General features: G+C 45.7%; 1 protein-coding gene across 1 annotated transcript in view; it reads right to left on the bottom strand.

The window, feature by feature from the left end:
- The window catches only part of LOC138604559 (protocadherin Fat 3-like), a 170,493-nt gene that overhangs the window by 35,066 nt on the left and 118,043 nt on the right, over positions 1–17,384 (bottom strand). Inside the window, exons 9-12 of the mRNA XM_069676492.1 lie at positions 11,529–11,804; positions 10,252–10,462; positions 7,359–10,087; positions 5,848–7,219 (exon numbers count right to left, since the gene is read on the bottom strand). Coding sequence (XP_069532593.1) covers positions 5,848–7,219; positions 7,359–10,087; positions 10,252–10,462; positions 11,529–11,804 — 4,588 coding nt within the window. The remainder of the gene's footprint in view (positions 1–5,847; positions 7,220–7,358; positions 10,088–10,251; positions 10,463–11,528; positions 11,805–17,384) is intronic.

Raw genomic sequence — 17,384 nt, 5'->3', positions numbered from 1 at the left:
CAGAGTGAGGCTGTTCCTCTGAGGTGCAGAGTGAGGCTGTTCCTCAGAGTGAGGCTGTTCCTCTGAGGTGCAGAGTAAGGCTGTTCCTCTGAAGTACAGAGTGAGGCTGTTCCTCTGAGGTGCAGAGTGAGGCTGTTCCTCAGAGTGAGGCTGTTCCTCTGAGGTGCAGAGTGAGGCTGTTCCTCTGAGGTGCAGAGTGAGGCTGTTCCTCTGAGGTACAGAGTGAGGCTGTTCCTCTGAGGTGCAGAGTGAGGCTGTTCCTCAGAGGTGCAGAGTGAGGCTGTTCCTCAGAGGTACAGAGTGAGGCTGTTCCTCAGAGGTGCAGAGTGAGGCTGTTCCTCAGAGTGAGGATGTTCCTCTGAGGTGCAGAGTGAGGCTGTTCCTCTGAGGTGCAGAGTAAGGCTGTTCCTCTGAGGTACAGAGTGAGGCTGTTCCTCTGAGGTGCAGAGTGAGGCTGTTCCTCTGAGGTACAGAGTGAGGCTGTTCCTCTGAGGTGCAGAGTGAGGCTGTTCCTCAGAGTGAGGCTGTTCCTCAGAGTTAGGCTGTTCCTCTGAGGTGCAGAGTAAGGCTGTTCATCTGAGGTACAGAGTGAGGCTGTTCCTCAGAGGTGCAGAGTGAGGCTGTTCCTCAGAGTGAGGCTGTTCCTCTGAGGTGCAGAGTGAGGCTTTTCCTCTGAGGTACAGAGTGAGGCTGTTCCTCAGAGTGAGGCTGTTCCTCTGAGGTGCAGAGTGAGGCTGTTCCTCTGAGGTGCAGAGTGAGGCTGTTCCTCTGAGGTACAGAGTGAGGCTGTTCATCAGAGTGAGGCTGTTTCTCTGAGGTGCAGAGTGAGGCTATTCCTCAGAGTGAGGCTGTTCCTCTGAGGTGCAGAGTGAGGCTGTTCCTCAGAGGTACAGAGTGAGGCTGTTCCTCAGAGTGAGGCTGTTCCTCAGAGGTGCAGAGTGAGGCTGTTCCTCAGAGGTACAGAGTGAGGCTGTTCCTCAGAGTGAGGCTGTTCCTCATAGGTACAGAGTGAGGCTGTTCCTCAGAGGTGCAGAGTGAGGCTGTTCCTCAGAGTGAGGCTGTTCCTCAGAGTGAGGATGTTCCTCTGAGGTGTAGAGTGAGGCTGTTCTTCTGAGGTGCAGAGTAAGGCTGTTCCTCTGAGGTACAGAGTGAGGCTGTTCCTCTGAGGTGCAGAGTGAGGCTGTTCCTCAGAGTGAGGCTGTTCCTCTGAGGTACAGAGTGAGGCTGTTCCTCAGAGTGAGGCTGTTCCTCTGAGGTGCAGAGTAAGGCTGTTCCTCTGAGGTACAGAGTGAGGCTGTTCCTCTGAGGTGCAGAGTGAGGCTGTTCCTCAGAGGTGCAGAGTGAGGCTGTTCCTCAGAGTGAGGATGTTCCTCTGAGGTGCAGAGTAAGGCTGTTCCTCTGAGGTACAGAGTGAGGCTGTTCCTCTGAGGTGCAGAGTGAGGCTGTTCCTCTGAGGTGCAGAGTGAGGCTGTTCCTCAGAGTGAGGCTGTTCCTCTGAGGTACAGAGTGAGGCTGTTCCTCAGAGTGAGGCTGTTCCTCTGAGGTGCAGAGTAAGGCTGTTCCTCTGAGGTACAGAGTGAGGCTGTTCCTCTGAGGTGCAGAGTGAGGCTGTTCCTCAGAGTGAGGCTGTTCCTCTGAGGTGCAGAGTGAAGCTGTTCCTCAGAGTGAGGCTGTTCCTCTGAGGTGCAGAATGAGGCTGTTCCTCAGAGTGAGGCTGTTCCTCAGAGGTGCAGAGTGAGGCTGTTCCTCTGAGGTACAGAGTGAGGCTGTTCATCAGAGTGAGGCTGTTTCTCTGAGGTGCAGAGTGAGGCTGTTCATCAGAGTGAGGCTGTTCCTCTGAGGTACAGAGTGAGGCTGTTCATCAGAGTGAGGCTGTTTCTCTGAGGTGCAGAGTGAGGCTGTTCATCAGAGTGAGGCTGTTCCTCTGAGGTACAGAGTGAGACTGTTCATCAGAGTGAGGCTGTTTCTCTGAGGTGCAGAGTGAGGCAGTTCCTCAGAGGTGCAGAGTGAGGCTGTTCCTCTGAGGTGCAGAGTGAGGCTGTTCCTCAGAGTGAGGCTGTTCCTCTGAGGTGCAGTGTGAGGCTGGTCCTCAGAGTGAGGCTGTCAAGAGTAAAAAGAGCTGATAGTGTTTCATTCCTCCTGAATGCTTTAAATTAAAAGGATTGAAAGAATTTAACGGATAAGTTAAATGATAACCAGATTCCTGCAGATTACAGAGATTAAATTACAGGTGTATTCCACCTGCTGCACATTGTGCTGCAGGTGTTAGTCTGTGTTCACTGACACTGTTTGTGTGCCTTGTCTGTGTGGTCATGATAGATACTAAGAGAATGATTTGTGTGTCAGACTGACCCGTCTGCTGCTCAGCCAACAAGCTCATCATGAATCTGTCTATAATTCATTACAAATGGCTCTACAATAATGACTAGACTATATCTGTCTGTAGGTGGGAAGGGGCTATTATGGTCAGCTTCAGGGGTCACTAGTTTAAATCCAGAGAGCCGAGGCAGACTTCAGTGTTTAACTTTAATTTGCACCAGGAGCCAGAGTAGGAGAATTGACTGTCTGTTACAGGAAGGATAAGAGCACAACAGCAGCAGACGACAGTGTGCTGAAATGTCACCAAGTGTGAGACAGAAGGGCAAAATCAGGTCTGACATTCTGGTCCAGACTGATGCCAAACAATGTTTACACACATCCGCTTCACTCTCCACTCACTCTTCTGTGCGTTATCATGTTCTTCTCACTCAAATAGTCTTGTTTATTATTATTAATGAAATGATTTGATATTGAATACAATAAAAAGCAAGCAGGCAGCTTCACAGCAGAATAACAGACAGATACATGCTCTCCTCCCCTGCAGCCTGCGTGTCTCAGTGGAAGCTGTGAACCTTCAGAAGGTTTATTTAGCACTGAGCTGATTCAAATTAAAAAACTGAATTTTACTCAAACAAGAATCATGTTCAGTTTCTCACCTTCAAAACCTCATTTGGGGAAAATTGATTCAGAATTTGGTAAATTACAGTCGATCATTTAAAAAATACATCAGCAGCTGATGAGCCATCTATGGGCCCAAAGGGGGAGGAGTTTAAAGGTGTGATTGGACCAGCTCGATGCTATTAAAGAACAAATAGCATGAGCCAATCAACCTGTTTTACAGGCTGATAAAAAGAGAGAGAGAAGATCACCCTGACAGAGACAGGCGGACCAGCTGACTGACATCAGCTCCCTCAGTCCTGCAGCAGAGTAAAAACTAAGAACATGCATGTTAAAAAAGAAATCATCACTTTTAAGCTGATATGGACCACTTCTCCAGACTGGTGATAACAAGTCAGATTATACCTGCTCATCATCTTTTCAAACCTGAGCTGGGACTGAGCCATAAGATCGTACGGATATAAAAACATCAGACACATCCTGTCTCAACACGGTGCAGAAAAACTCGTCCATGCATTCGTTACTTCCAGGTTGGATTATTGTAACTCGTTACTATCAGGCTGCCCTAATAAGTCACTAAAAACTCTGCAGCTGGTACAAAATGCTGCAGCACGTGTGCTGACAAGAACTAGGAAGAGAGATCACATCTCTCCTGTATTAGCCTCTCTGCACTGGCTTCCTGTAAAATCTAGAATAGAATTTAAAATCCTTCTTCTTACTTACAAAGCTCTTAATGGTCAGGCACCATCATATCTTAAAGAGCTCATAGTGCCATATTACCCCTCTAGAACATTGCGCTCCCAGGATGCAGGCCTGCTTGTGGTACCTAGAGTGTCTCAGAGTAGTGTTGGAGGTAGAGCCTTCAATTACCAGGCCCCCCTCCTCTGGAACAAGCTACCAGTCAGGGTCCGGGAGGCAGACACCCTCTCTTCTTTTAAGAGTTCAAACTTTCCTCTGTGATGAAGCTTAGGCCTGGCTCAGGCTGGGACTGCTGGGGATCTGACACACAGAGCTCTCTGTAACAGCAGGTAGACACGTCAGGTTCAGTTCGGCCCGCTGTCTGTCCATATATGGCTCTATGTGTATCTGATAATGCAGAATCACCTGACCTGCACAGTGAAAGTCACCTGTCAGTGTCATCATGTTCACTAGTTGTTTGTAATGCCCCTCTCAATGAACCAGACCAGAAACACAACACAGGTGTGACAGAGACCTCGAATGCACCTCTCCAGCGTGTCATGAGGTTAGCATTTATCCATCCACCTCTGCTGTGGCAGGATCTGTTGTGTCAAGTCCACATTCTTCAGCAGCATGATATACCTTGGTGTATTGCTGATAAAACGTCCTCTCTGTCAACGAAAGACTCACATGCCGACTCACAAACCAATCACAGACGAGCCTTCAGGAGTGTCAGAGTGTTAGCGCCTGCAGAGATATCCATAAATTACTGATTTCCATCAAACTGCTGGGCCCAAAATAAATGTGGCAAAATATAATAGTGTGAAAAGTGAGCAGGATTTTTCCCTTCTGTCGGGCTCCATCAGTATCACTGAACACTGAGGATGTGTCTCTCTACGCTCTGTCTTTATCTGCAGCTCTTTCATACTGAGTAACATGGAGTGGTTCTCTGTTGGAAGAGAGAAAGGTCACACTCGTCAGGTTCAGAGACAGCTCATTTGCTTACTTTTATTCTTCCTCTCTAGCTGTCGACTGTAAGGCCGCATCACTCACATGTCTCTCAGTCACTCCGGCTGTCTGCCTGATGCTCAGTACAAGACTAATAAGGAAGGACTCCCCTCCTATTAAAACTCCTCCATTAGCTCTCTATCTCTGTTTCCTGGGAGTCCTGACTTCATTTGATCTCCTGGAGTTTCAGTGAGCAGAGAGCTCGTCAGTCCAGTCAGTCCTTTGATCAGAGCAGCTTCTGCGTTCAACCTGCTTTCCTCCTTCTTTGTGTTCCTATGTTTCCCTCTGATGACTGTCAAATCCATCCCTCTGTGCTTTGAGACTTTGTTTATCATGTCAGGAAGGGGTAAGAACAGGTCACTGAACCCTAAACTCCACTGCTTTTCATGGGTGAACCGTGCAGTGGCTTTTTAAACTAGTATCATACTTTGTGAACTGTATCATCTATTCAAGAGGCTAAAAATAAAATTGAGCATGTTCACGGCGGCCTTCATCAGGTGTGTCGCTCTAACTCTATTGATTACCTTTTTACCTCTGAAGAACTGTTACTGTCACAGTCTGCTGAATGCTATCCTGCCATGGAAATGTTATCCCATTAAAAGCCTGTTCCTCAGTTAAACTTGGAAAGCTGACATTCATGCACGAGTTCCTTGGAAGCAGCCATGGAAAATAAGTGAGTTATGTACTGAATCACAACTTCTCGTCATGTTTATTCATAACTCTAGCAATGGGTAAGAGACGGGAATACTAACATGTCTGATGGCTGAAGAAAGACAGCTTTCAAGCATCTATGATGCAGACAGATGGGCAACAACATGCAGCCCAAGACACCCAAGTTCAGTTGAATACAGTGAAAAAGTCAAAGACTGAAGTCATCAGTGGAGACGACCCAGAGTCCTTTCAGTGTTCATCGTTCATTATATTTTTACCACAGAGGTGACCTTCACTGCAAAACAGACTTGGTGATTAAAACCAGTTAAAACACTGTATGAATACAGCGTGTGTGTCCTGTTAAAACAAGTTAACAATTATCTTTACCTAAATTTAACCAGGACTTTACCTGCCAGCCCTTAATCATACCTATCTAAAGTTCACTTGCCCCGGCCCAACAATAACGCTGTTGTCATACACAGATATTTTGGAAGGCAATTTTGCCATTTTTGTTGAATGGCCCAATGCCAAAGTGATTGTGTTGAAATAACAGACTTTTCCAGCCTTACTCACCAGTAATGTGGTAGCTAACTTGTCGGTTCACTGCTGAGCTGTCATCATCTCTGGTGTTCAGCACAGCCACCACCTCCCCCGGAGGGTCACTCTCCTGAATCGAGCCAACATAACGTTGCTCCAGGAACCTGGGTGGGTTGTCATTGATGTCTGAGACCGCTACAGTCACAGTTGTGGTACTGGAAAGAGACACAGTCTCCCCCAGGTCTGTGGCCACCACTGTGAAGGTGTAGGATGGATTGGTCTCGTGGTCCAGGCCCTTGCGTGTGGAGATCCAGCCTGTGTTGCTGTCGATGCTAAAAGTATCAGATAATGTGTCTGAATCCTCCTCTGACTGGATTAATGCCCCGAGACTGTATGTCACCTGACCATTGGCTCCTGAGTCCGGGTCTAGTGCTTGGACTTGAATGATCCTGGTTCCAACTGACATTCCTTCCATTACTGTGGCCTCGTAGGATACGGCCTCAAAGGCTGGTTTGTTGTCGTTTAGATCCAACACTTTGATTTCAACATCAACAGAAGTCACAGAATCCAGTTTGGCCTGTTGTACAGTGGCAGTGACTTTGAAGTGGTATTCTTTGATTACTTCATGGTCCAAAGGCTTATCTAGCTTGATCACACCTGTGTCCTTTTCTACCACAAACACCCCATCTTGGTTGTTTTCTCCTGTCTCTCCATTAACCACCGCAAAGGTAGCAGAGAGCGGGGCATGTCCAGGAGGAGGGCTGAGGCGCACCGTTCCGATGGCTGAACCTAAGGGGGTGTCCTCTGGCATGCGATATATGTATTGATGTTGGTTGAAGGAAGGAATAAAGGTATCTGGAGAAAGAACATGGATGTAGACGGACACTAGAGAATGTCGAACTGGATTTCCTCCATCCACAGCCTTCACAAAAAAAGATAACACAGAATTCCTCAAGTGGCTGAAGCTGCCTTTGGTCACCATCCAACCGTTGTCTGGGTCTATCTCCAAGATGTCAACCACAGGGACGTGTGCCTCACTGTAAAGAGAATATGTCACTTTGGCATTAGGGCCATCATCAGGATCAAAAGCCTGAATCTGTGTCACCAAAAATCCTTTAGCCACATCAGACTTGACTGAAGCGCGGTACTCTGTGGCACGGAAGTGAGGTACATTATCGTTATCATCCAACAAGGTAACGTGGACAGTACAGTAGGAGACGCGTCCACCTGAGTCCTGGGCTGCTACGGTCAGAACAATGTCCTTGTTGGCCGGGTCCTCACGATCGAGCTTTTCTACAGTGCTGATCTGACCACTTGCATCAATGCTGAACTGGTCTTTGCCCACATCATTTACAAAGGAATAAGCGACGTGACCGAACACTCCAGGGTCTGCATCTGCTGCCTTCACCTGAAATAATGAAATGTCACATTAAAACAGACATGGATATTCTATATCTACAGCACTATTCTATCAATGTCTTTTACACTATACAAAGAAAATTATACAAAGGAAAAACAAATAGGAAATGAATTTAAGTTGGACTCACCTGTGTAACTTTGGTCCCCACAGCAGTGTTCTCTCGTAACTCGGCCTCGTACATATTCTGTACAAACACTGGACTGTACAGGTTGGCTCCCAACACCTTTACATGAACCTGTGCTGTGCTCGTGAACACCCCATCAGATACTGACACGTTGAGGCTGTAGACAGACTCCATTCTTTGCTTACGGTGGCTGGACAACGTGATGATTCCTGTCTTCTTGTCCATTACAAAGTTAATTCTTTCATTTCCTGACAAAATGCTGTATTCCAATTTGTCAAAGTCAGAGCTGTCGGCATCTGAGGCCTGGACACAGGTGACAAAGTGACCTCTGGGTGCCAACTCGTTCACATATGCCTCATACAGTAACTGGTTAAACACTGGAGGGTTGTCGTTCATGTCATTCACCACAACTATGACTGATACTTCACTACTCAGTGGTGGAAAGCCATTATCTGTGGCCCTGACAATAAAGTCATACTTCTGGACTAATTCATGGTCAAGCATTCGTGCTGTGAGGATTAGCCCACTGCTGCTATCAATGTGGAAGTAGTCTGTACTGTTATGCACATCTGAAAAGATCTGGTAGCGCACGATATTGTTCTTCTCTGAGTCTTTGTCAGTGGCTATTACTTGAAGAGCTGGAGTTCCAATCATGACTGTTTCAGACAAAACCACCCTGTAGGACATTTTCTGGAAGACAGGCAGGTTATCATTGACATCCTGGACAACCACATCTACATCCACCTCAGCACGGGCACCTGTCAGATAGTCTGTGGCTCTGATGGTCAGGTGATATGATGATGAAGTTTCATAATCCAAAGAGTGGATTACACTAATGACGCCAGTATCAAAACCAATATCAAACTGAAGCGAGGGGTCTCCATCAACGATAGTGTAGATGATGTTTTGACCTTCAGGACTAGTAGCATTGATACCGAGTATGGGTGTGTGAACAGCCACGTCCTCATTCACAGTAACAGAATAAAATGATTTGTCAAACACAGGCATGGCTTTATTAACTACAGTGATGGGGAACTCTGTGGTGGATGAGAGAGGTGGGAAACCACCATCTCTGGCATATATCACCATCTGGTATTCAACGTTGGACAGATCAGACTCAAAAGCCCTCTTGAGGCCGATACCACCTGTCTGCCGATTGATCTCAAAGTGACCATGGTCGTCCTTCAGATAGTAGGACACCTCTCCATTAATGCCTTTGTCACTGTCCACCGCCATAACCCGGAAAATGTGTGATGCTGGCTCAGCTTCTACTTGAACAGCTGCATAATAAGGAAGTCCAACAAACACAGGGGCATTATCATTTATGTCTTCTACTTGGACTCGAACCAGAACTCTGGCCACATGCAGACGGTCGTGCTCCCTCCTCGCCTCAACAACCAGTTCATAGAACTCTTGCTCTTCACGGTCAAAAGGTACACCTGTGGTTTGGATCACCCCAGAAGTTGGACGGATTCTGAAGCGTGTACCTGCATTCAGCAAGGTGTACTTCAATGGCTCATTCAGACGGTTTCCCACAGCATTGACCACAGCCACTTTGGTGATGTTTGATATGTTCTCTTGAATGGATGAAGAGTAAAGACTATGGGTGAAGCTGAGACCAGAGTCCAGAGCTTCTCGGACAAGAATGGTAACCGAAGCCGTGCTGGAGAATTTCCCATCGGAAACTTTGACACTGAAGCGGAAACGTTCTTTGGAGAAGTTGTTGTTTTTAACCACGATGACACCACTGGAAGGTTTGATGGAAAAGTGCTCCAGCACTCCATCAGTCAGAGAGTAGGTGAGCTCTGTAGAGACGTCTTTGTCAGGATCTGTGGCTGAGACCTGCAAAGCTTCCACTCCCACATATGTGGGGAGAAGCAGGATTGTTTCATAGGCATTCTGGATGAAGCGGGGGGGGGAGTCATTCGTGTCAATTACTTGTATTGTGACCTCAGTTGGACTTTCTGCTGTCAGCTGTGGCCTGCCATTATCTCTAACATGAACATGGAAGTGGAAGGAGGCAAACGTCTCATGGTCTACATTAGCGATGGTTCTGATTGAGCCAGTACCTGAGTCCACTGTGAAGAACATTTTTGCAGTGTCCTCAACAATCTGGTAAACTAACAGAGCATTTTGGTTACGGTCGGCATCGGTGGCCTTAATCACGAGAGGTGAATCATCTGAGTTTAAGACCACGCTGTTGACTGGCGCAGCCTCACTGATGCTGCCACGATAGTGAAGCTGCTGAAACACTGGGGGGTTATCATTCTCATCCACTACCTGGATTAACAGAGTAGCATTGGAGGCCATGCCAGCCATGTTGGTAGCCTGGACTATCAGGGTGTAAGATGCTGTAGTCTCATAGTCCAGAGGTTTCTGACTAGTAATGACTCCACTATATTGATTTATCTGAAAAACACGGTTAGTGTTTCCCTGCTTGATGTCATAGGTGAGGGTCGACTGACTGACTGCATTGACTGTGGTGACGGAGGTCCCAACCACCACGTTCTCTGTGATCTCTGCCTGGTACTCCGGCTGAGGGAACTTTGGACCAGCATTGTCAGAGAGGGTGACAGCGATACGCACTACTGTGGTGGTGGACAGAGGAGGAGAGCCACTGTCAGTAGCTCGCACTGTGAGAACATAATGGCCTATGCTGGACAAGTCCAGGTCACGTGCAACAGCGATGATTCCCAGAACTGGTTCAATGTGGAATGAGTTTCCAGTGTTCCCTGTTGGAAAAACAAAAACAAATATGGTATTTAATTTTAGTTTATGTTTTAGTTTATAATGTCTATGTGTCGTATCTCATCCCACACTTACTTTTGGAATAAACACGCCTTAAATCATAAAAATATACAAGAGCTAGTATGACGTAGTCAGAGCCTGTTTCTACCTGCTTCAATGGAGTAGCGTAGCTCTGCGTTTTCGCCTTTGTCTTTGTCTAGAGCGGTGACCTGGACCACGGCTGACCCCACTGCTGCTGACTCATAGACTGAGCCTTCATACAGAGCACTGGTAAAGATGGGTACATGGTCATTTATATCCTCCACTTCTATGAGCACACGAGCCAGGTTCTTTCTGTACGGGAACTCTTGGTCCTTCACCTACGGACGACAAACAACAAGTCAGTAAAAGTGTCACATAAGCCATGTCCGCAGTATACCAAAAACAAAATGTGCTGCAGCAGACAATCAGACTTTCACTCTTTTATGTAACTTTCTAATAACTGTAGTTTACTGTTGGGAACCCAAATCAGGACAAAACGATCCTGTGACGTTCCTGTGGTGAGGGGTAAATACTACCTCGCTCTGTGGTATTAGGCTTGATTAGTAAATGATGAGTTCAGGTGGAATGAAAGCAAAGACGTGTAGATTGCCTCCAGCTCTCCTGCTGCTCTAAATATCACACGCAGGAAAACAAGACCTGGAAATGATTACATCCTGAGAAAATTGTGCTTTCAAGGGGCTCCTCTTGTTCTCACAGCTCGTGGTCAACAACCAATAAGAGAATAACAACCTCAGATATTTGACCTGCGCCCCTGGTTATTGAAGTTTCTGACTTTTAATGAACTGTTTCCATGTTACTGTAAATGGACTGAACTTATACAGCGCTTTTCTAGTCTTTGCGACCACTCAAAGCTGCTTTTATACTACATGTCACATTCACCCATTCACACACACACACACACACACACACACACACACACACACACACACACACACACACATTCACACACTGATGGCAGAGGCTGCTACTTAAAGTGCCCAACTGTCAATCAGTTATCACACTGTTGTTGAAACATTACTGGCATTTCTTCCTGCTATGCATCCATTTAATGTAGAGGAATCAAAGCCAAATAAACAACATGAAAATGAAATGTTTTCCTCTGTATTTCCTCTTTTTGCTGAAAACACATAAAAACCAACAAAGATGGAATCAGGCTGTGAAGTTTGTGTACCATTATACTGTATATCTTGCAGTACAACAGCCTGCAGCTGCCTGTTGCTCCTGGTTCATGATAGATCAGGGGAGTGAATGACTTCAAGATAAGACTATAAATCTATTAATAGAACAAAGCAGACATAATTGGACCTACTCCGTGGAAATGTGGGCTGCAAAGTGTCATAAAGCTAAATATCAGTCATTATAAGTCAGGAGAAGTTGACTTACGATGACGGTGAGGATGTGCTGAGCGCAGGCCTCGTGGTCCAGCCTCTGAGCCGTGTACACGGTGCCCAGGCTCGGGTGGATACGGAACAGACGCATGCTGTTGGGGTCGATGGAGCTCTGCAGAGAGTAGGTCAGCTTGTGATGCTCATCACGGTCTGATGCCAGAACCTGGACCACCTCAGTATCAGGGGGCGTGTCCTCAGAAATAGTGACATCATAGGTTGGTTGCGAGAAGATGGGGGCGTTGTCGTTGTTGTCCATAACAGTGATGTGAACCTGAAACATTTAAAAGGGAACAGAGGAGAGGGATTAAACTGGACATCATTTACTGAGTTATAACATCAAGCTGAATTTAAATGTGTCCTCCTCATGATGAACACAAGAAGAAAGTGGGGCAGCATCACCTTTTATACAGACAAATATGATTCAAATCGAACATTAATTCTGAGCTTCATCCCAAAGGAAACTGGTTTTAGTTGTTCAAGAACTTCAACCAAGTCCAGTTGCCTTTTGGATGAAGCTTAGAATGACCATGACCTGGATGACTGACTACATACTTATATTGAACTGCTTTTAACCTCAGATTTTTCTAATTGTTTTAATAATCTCTGTATCTTTGTATTGCTTATTGTTGAGTGTTGATTATTGTTTGTCTGTAACTATGTGTTGTTGCTGCTGTCCAAGCAGGTCTCTCTTGAGAATAAGACCACATGTCTCAATGAGATTACCTGTCAAAATGAAGGCTAAATAAAATTTAAAAAAATCTGTCACTGCACTGACATGTCACTGCACCGATCTGTCACTGCACTGACATGCCACTGCACCGATCTGTCACTGCACTGATCTACCACTGCACTAACATCACTGCACTGACATGCCACTGCACCGATCTGTCACTGCACTGACATGCCACTGCACCGATCTGTCACTGCACTGACATGTCACTGCACCGATCCATCACTGCACTGACATGTCACTGCACTGATCTGTCACTGCACCGATCTGTCACTGCACCGATCTGTCACTGCACTGACATGTCACTGCACCGATCCGTCACTGCACTAACATCACTGCACTGATCTGTCACTGCACCGATCTGTCACTGCACTGACATCACTGCACTGATCTATCACTGCGCCATCATGTCACGGCACTGATCTACCACTGCACTGACATCACTGCACTGATCTACCACTGCACTGACATCACTGCACTGATCTATCACTGCACTGACATGTCACTGCACTGATGTAATAGTAAAGAGAGCTCAGTGTGCAGACTGCAGGGACGGCCTGCGGCGCTTGTGTGTCATGACTCATGGAAAGTTCATGAGTCACTGATGATGACGCTCAGCGTGAGACAGGAAACACAGGAGGAGAGGAGGGACAGACAGGTGGGGAGGCAGAAACACAGGAGGAGAGGAGGGACAGACAGGTGGGGAGGCAGACAGGTAGGAAGGCAGAGAGGTAGGGAGGCTGACAGGAGAGACAGACAAGCAGGGAGCTGTAGAGTAGATGTCTGACGCTGTGTGCTGCTCAGCAGCTCTTTGACGTAGAAGAATGAAAACAGGAAATGATGCGTGTGCACGCTCACTCTGTGATCACTGAAATATATTCAGCACTTAGCTCACCTGCTTCATGGCGCTGTAATAACCAATATTTGTCAGCAGGGGGTGAAAGGACGGGGTATCAATCATATAACACTGACTGAGTGATGAATCACCGAGCTCAGCAGGCTCTCGCTCTGTCTGCACACTGCTCAGGTTTACAGGTCGGGCTGGCGGCCAGCAGCAGCAGAGAGGAGCTAACAGAGGAGCTAACGGGATGTGAATCAGTGTGGCAGGCCAGGAGGAGAGGAGGGGGGTCTGAGAGGAGTGATGGGCAGGAGGTGTAAAGGTGGGGGGAGGAGGCAGGTGATTAATGAAAGAATACACGACAGTGTCTCATACATGATGCACAGGGTTAAAGGTGACCCAGCCACAGAGGTCTGTAGTGTCAGATTTTTAGGTCAGATAAGTTAGAGATGTGTTTCTGAAAAGATGAATGTTGTCTTCAGTAACAGAGCGAAGCTGTTCTCACAGCAGCAGCCTCTTCTTTCAGTGTAACAGAGTGAGCGAGCCCCCAGCGTGTCTGCCTTTGTGTGCAGCTCTGAAAGCATCTAAATATCTGAACTTTGAGAGGTGCTGCTATCGCCGCTGCTCTGTTTCAGCCAACCAATCATATAGAGCGAGACTCGTTTCCCTGGTAACCAAGATGATTCAGATGTGTGATGTGATGCTTCCTGTTTTATGGTGTTTTTTGTGTCTTGTGTTGTTGTGTGTTATTGTTGAGTTCTTTCTGTTGTTCAGTTTGCCTCTGGTGTGTTTGTTTCTGATTTTAACTGTGTTCTAAATCTTTGGAGCATCTTTTTAAGTGAGCTTACAAAAGCTGTGGTTTGGCATCAGCTAACATGCAACCTACTCGTTCCTCTACAAATAACATTAAATACAGGAATTAACACATGTACATCATGCGCACGCTTGCAGCTACATGAAAACAGGAAGCAGAATGTGAGCTTTCTGTAACGGGAAACCTGCACGTCGTCTGTGCGGGAGAGAGGAGACATAAATAGAGATGGAGGGCTCCAAACCCTGAGAGAAAACACAACATGAAGATTCAAACCTTCTCTGTGAGGTGACAGAGCAAACCACCGAGCCGCTGTGTGACTGAACCCCTGCCAACACACACCAACACACACTGACACACCAACCCGACTCTGTGAGGATAATACAGGACAAAATGGCAGCCGGAGCAGGACTCAGCGGGGGAGGAGAGAGACGACGTGCACTCTGCTCACATCCAAAGATTTGTTCTGAAGCGTTTCCAGAGAACATGAAGAGAGGTGGAGGGAGACGGAGACACGAGTCGAGAGCTGCCAGGCGGAGAGTCTAAATTTAAACCCTGCTGCAGCAGTCTGCAGCCTTCTGCTGCTCCACCGACCAGACTTTCCCCGCGGCACGACGGCATGCTGACTCTCCATCTGGGAGCTTCCTGCCGTCTTACAGGTGTGTGTGTGTGTGTGTGTGTGTGTGTGCGTGAGAGAGACACAAAACATTGAAACCAACGTGAAAGACTATGATACTTTCTATCCTTAAAAACAGTGAAACCTGAGGAAAGACCTTCAAGACGTCCTGACACTGCATCAGCGTGCTCTTATTTTGAAGGCTGCATCAGTGATTTACAACAACGCATAATATTCACAGTGAAACACAGTAAAGCAGTCAAACACAACCACTGAGGTTTGCTTTGATTAGAGTTACAATACAGTGGGTGTCTGTATGTGCTGATGGGAAATGTAGTCAAACAGTTAACCCCTCAGTGCTGTTACACGAGCCCTGTTTACTCTGCGGTTCCGGCTCGGCGCTGTAATGAAGCTCCGCTGTCATGCAGCCTTTGTCATTTTACACTGGACCAAGCAACACCGGAATAAAGCTGCCCCACTGTGTGGTTTTTTACAGTGTGTGTGCTATTACAGTGTGTGTTTTTACAGAGTGTGTGTTTTTACAGTGTGTGCTTTTACAGTGTGTGTTTTTACAGTGTGTGTTTTTTACAGTGTGTGTTTTTTACAGATTGTGTGTTTTTACAGTGTGTGCTTTTACAGTGTGTGTTTTTACAGTGTGTGTGTGTGTGTTTTTACAGTGTGTGTTTTTTACAGAGTGTGTGTTTTTACAGTGTGTTTTTATAGAGTGTTTTTTTTTTTTTTTTACAGTGTGTGCTTTTACAGAGTGTGTTTTTACAGTGTGTGTTTTTATAGAGTGTGTGTTTTTTACAGTGTGTGCTTTTACAGTGTGTGTGTTTTTTACAGAGTGTGGGTTTTTACAGTGTGTTTTTTACAGAGTGTGTGTTTTTACAGAGTGTGTGTTTTTACAGAGTGTGTTTTTATAGAGTGTCTGTTTTTTACAGTGTGTGCTTTTACAGTGTGTGTGTTTTTTACAGAGTGTGTGTTTTTACAGTGTGTGCTATTACAGTGTGTGTTTTTATAGAGTGTGTTTTTTTTTTTACAGTGTGTGCTTTTACAGAGTGTGTGTTTTTACAGTGTGTGCTATTACAGTGTGTGTTTTTATAGTGTTTTTTTTTTTTACAGTGTGTGCTTTTACAGTGTGTGTTTTTACAGTGTGTGCTATTACAGTGTGTTTTTTTAGAGTGTGTTTTTTTTTTACAGTGTGTGTTTTTACAGTGTGTGCTTTTACAGTGTGTGTGTTTTACAGTGTGTGCTTTTACAGTGTGTATTTTTACAGTGTGTGCTTTTACAGTGTGTGTTTTTACAGTGTGTGCTATTACAGTGTGTGTTTTTATAGAGTGTGTTTTTTTTTTTACAGTGTGTGTTTTTACAGTGTGTGCTTTTACAGTGTGTGTGTGTTTTACAGTGTGTGCTTTTACAGTGTGTGTTTTTACAGTGTGTGTTTTTATAGTGGGTTTTTTTTTTACAGTGTGTGTTTTTACAGTGTGTGCTATTACAGTGTGTGTGTTTTACAGTGTGTGCTTTTACAGTGTGTGTTTTTACAGTGTGTGCTTTTACAGTGTGTGTTTTTATAGAGTGTGTGTTTTTACAGTGTGTGCTATTACAGTGTGTGTTTTTACAGTGTGTGCTTTTACAGTGTGTGTTTTTACAGTGTGTGCTTTTACAGTGTGTGTTTTTATAGAGTGTGTGTTTTTACAGTGTGTGCTATTACAGTGTGTGTTTTTACAGTGTGTGCTTTTACAGTGTGTGTTTTTACAGTGTGTGCTTTTACAGTGTGTGTGTTTTTACAGTGTGTGTTTTTACAGTGTGTGCTTTTACAGTGTGTGTTTTTACAGTGTGTGTGTTTTTACAGTGTGTGCTTTTACAGTGTGTGTTTTTACAGTGTGTGTGTTTTTACAGTGTGTGCTTTTACAGTGTTCAGCCCTATCTACCTCAGGTAACTTTTATTTATTTATCTATAATGAGCTTAAAGTTGACTTTACTGTAACACATACTTCTCGTTTTGCTTTCAGTGTGTGAGTCTTCTTTGGTTGATCGCTGCGTGCACTCCATGTTGTTGGTTTTAATCTAAACTGGAGCGGCACTTGTAATCTCATTGTATTTAATACAGTGACAATAAAGCTTTCTATTCTATTCTATTGTGGAAGCGAAATGTGTGCAAGGTGTTAACAAACGTGCGTCACACACACTGTCCCGCCCTGCCGGCTCAGAGGAGGAACGACTACGCTCCACCATTCAGCCTCCGTGCGTTCTACGTAGAAGATGGAACGTAACAGAGGCGTAATAACTACAACGAGAACTGACAGTGTATAAGGGGCTACTGACAGAGAGCTGAGATCTAGTGCCTCCATATCCCAGGATGCATTGCAGCCTCTGGTTTAAATACAAGCCCTCCAGCTTAACACTCGGATGTCTGAAGGCTGATGTATTTAAGGTGCACCTAATAAAAGAAGTCATGTAACAGTACTGTAACCGCTCTCTCTTCTGTCTTTATGTCATTATGCAGACCCAGTGAGAGATGTGATGCAGATTCACTGTCCGCTTGTTTGCAGTCAGACTCCATTCTATCAGAGCCGCCATGTTCCATATGGAACACACACTAGTGTGTTTTTGAATGCTGCCTGATCTCAGGACTGTCACAGTCCATACTCCCCATTCCAACATCCATAGTAAAAGCTTTCCAGTGTTTTTGTCTTCCTGGTTTCTAAAGACAATTTAAGGATGACTTTTTTCCGGTTCAAAAAACAAACACAAAAATGTCTTCAGAGGACGTGATGGAGGGCAGAGACTCAGCTCAGCCTGAGGGGCCAGAGGGGCCTCGGTGGGATCCTGCAAAGAAGAGCTGCTCCAGAACTT

The sequence above is a fragment of the Semicossyphus pulcher genome, unplaced genomic scaffold (assembly GCF_022749685.1).
Source record: "Semicossyphus pulcher isolate SPU_LCO1_2020_fin unplaced genomic scaffold, fSemPul1.0.p SCAF_26, whole genome shotgun sequence".
Lineage (NCBI taxonomy): Eukaryota > Metazoa > Chordata > Actinopteri > Labriformes > Labridae > Semicossyphus > Semicossyphus pulcher.
This window is presented reverse-complemented; position numbering and strand designations above follow the sequence as displayed.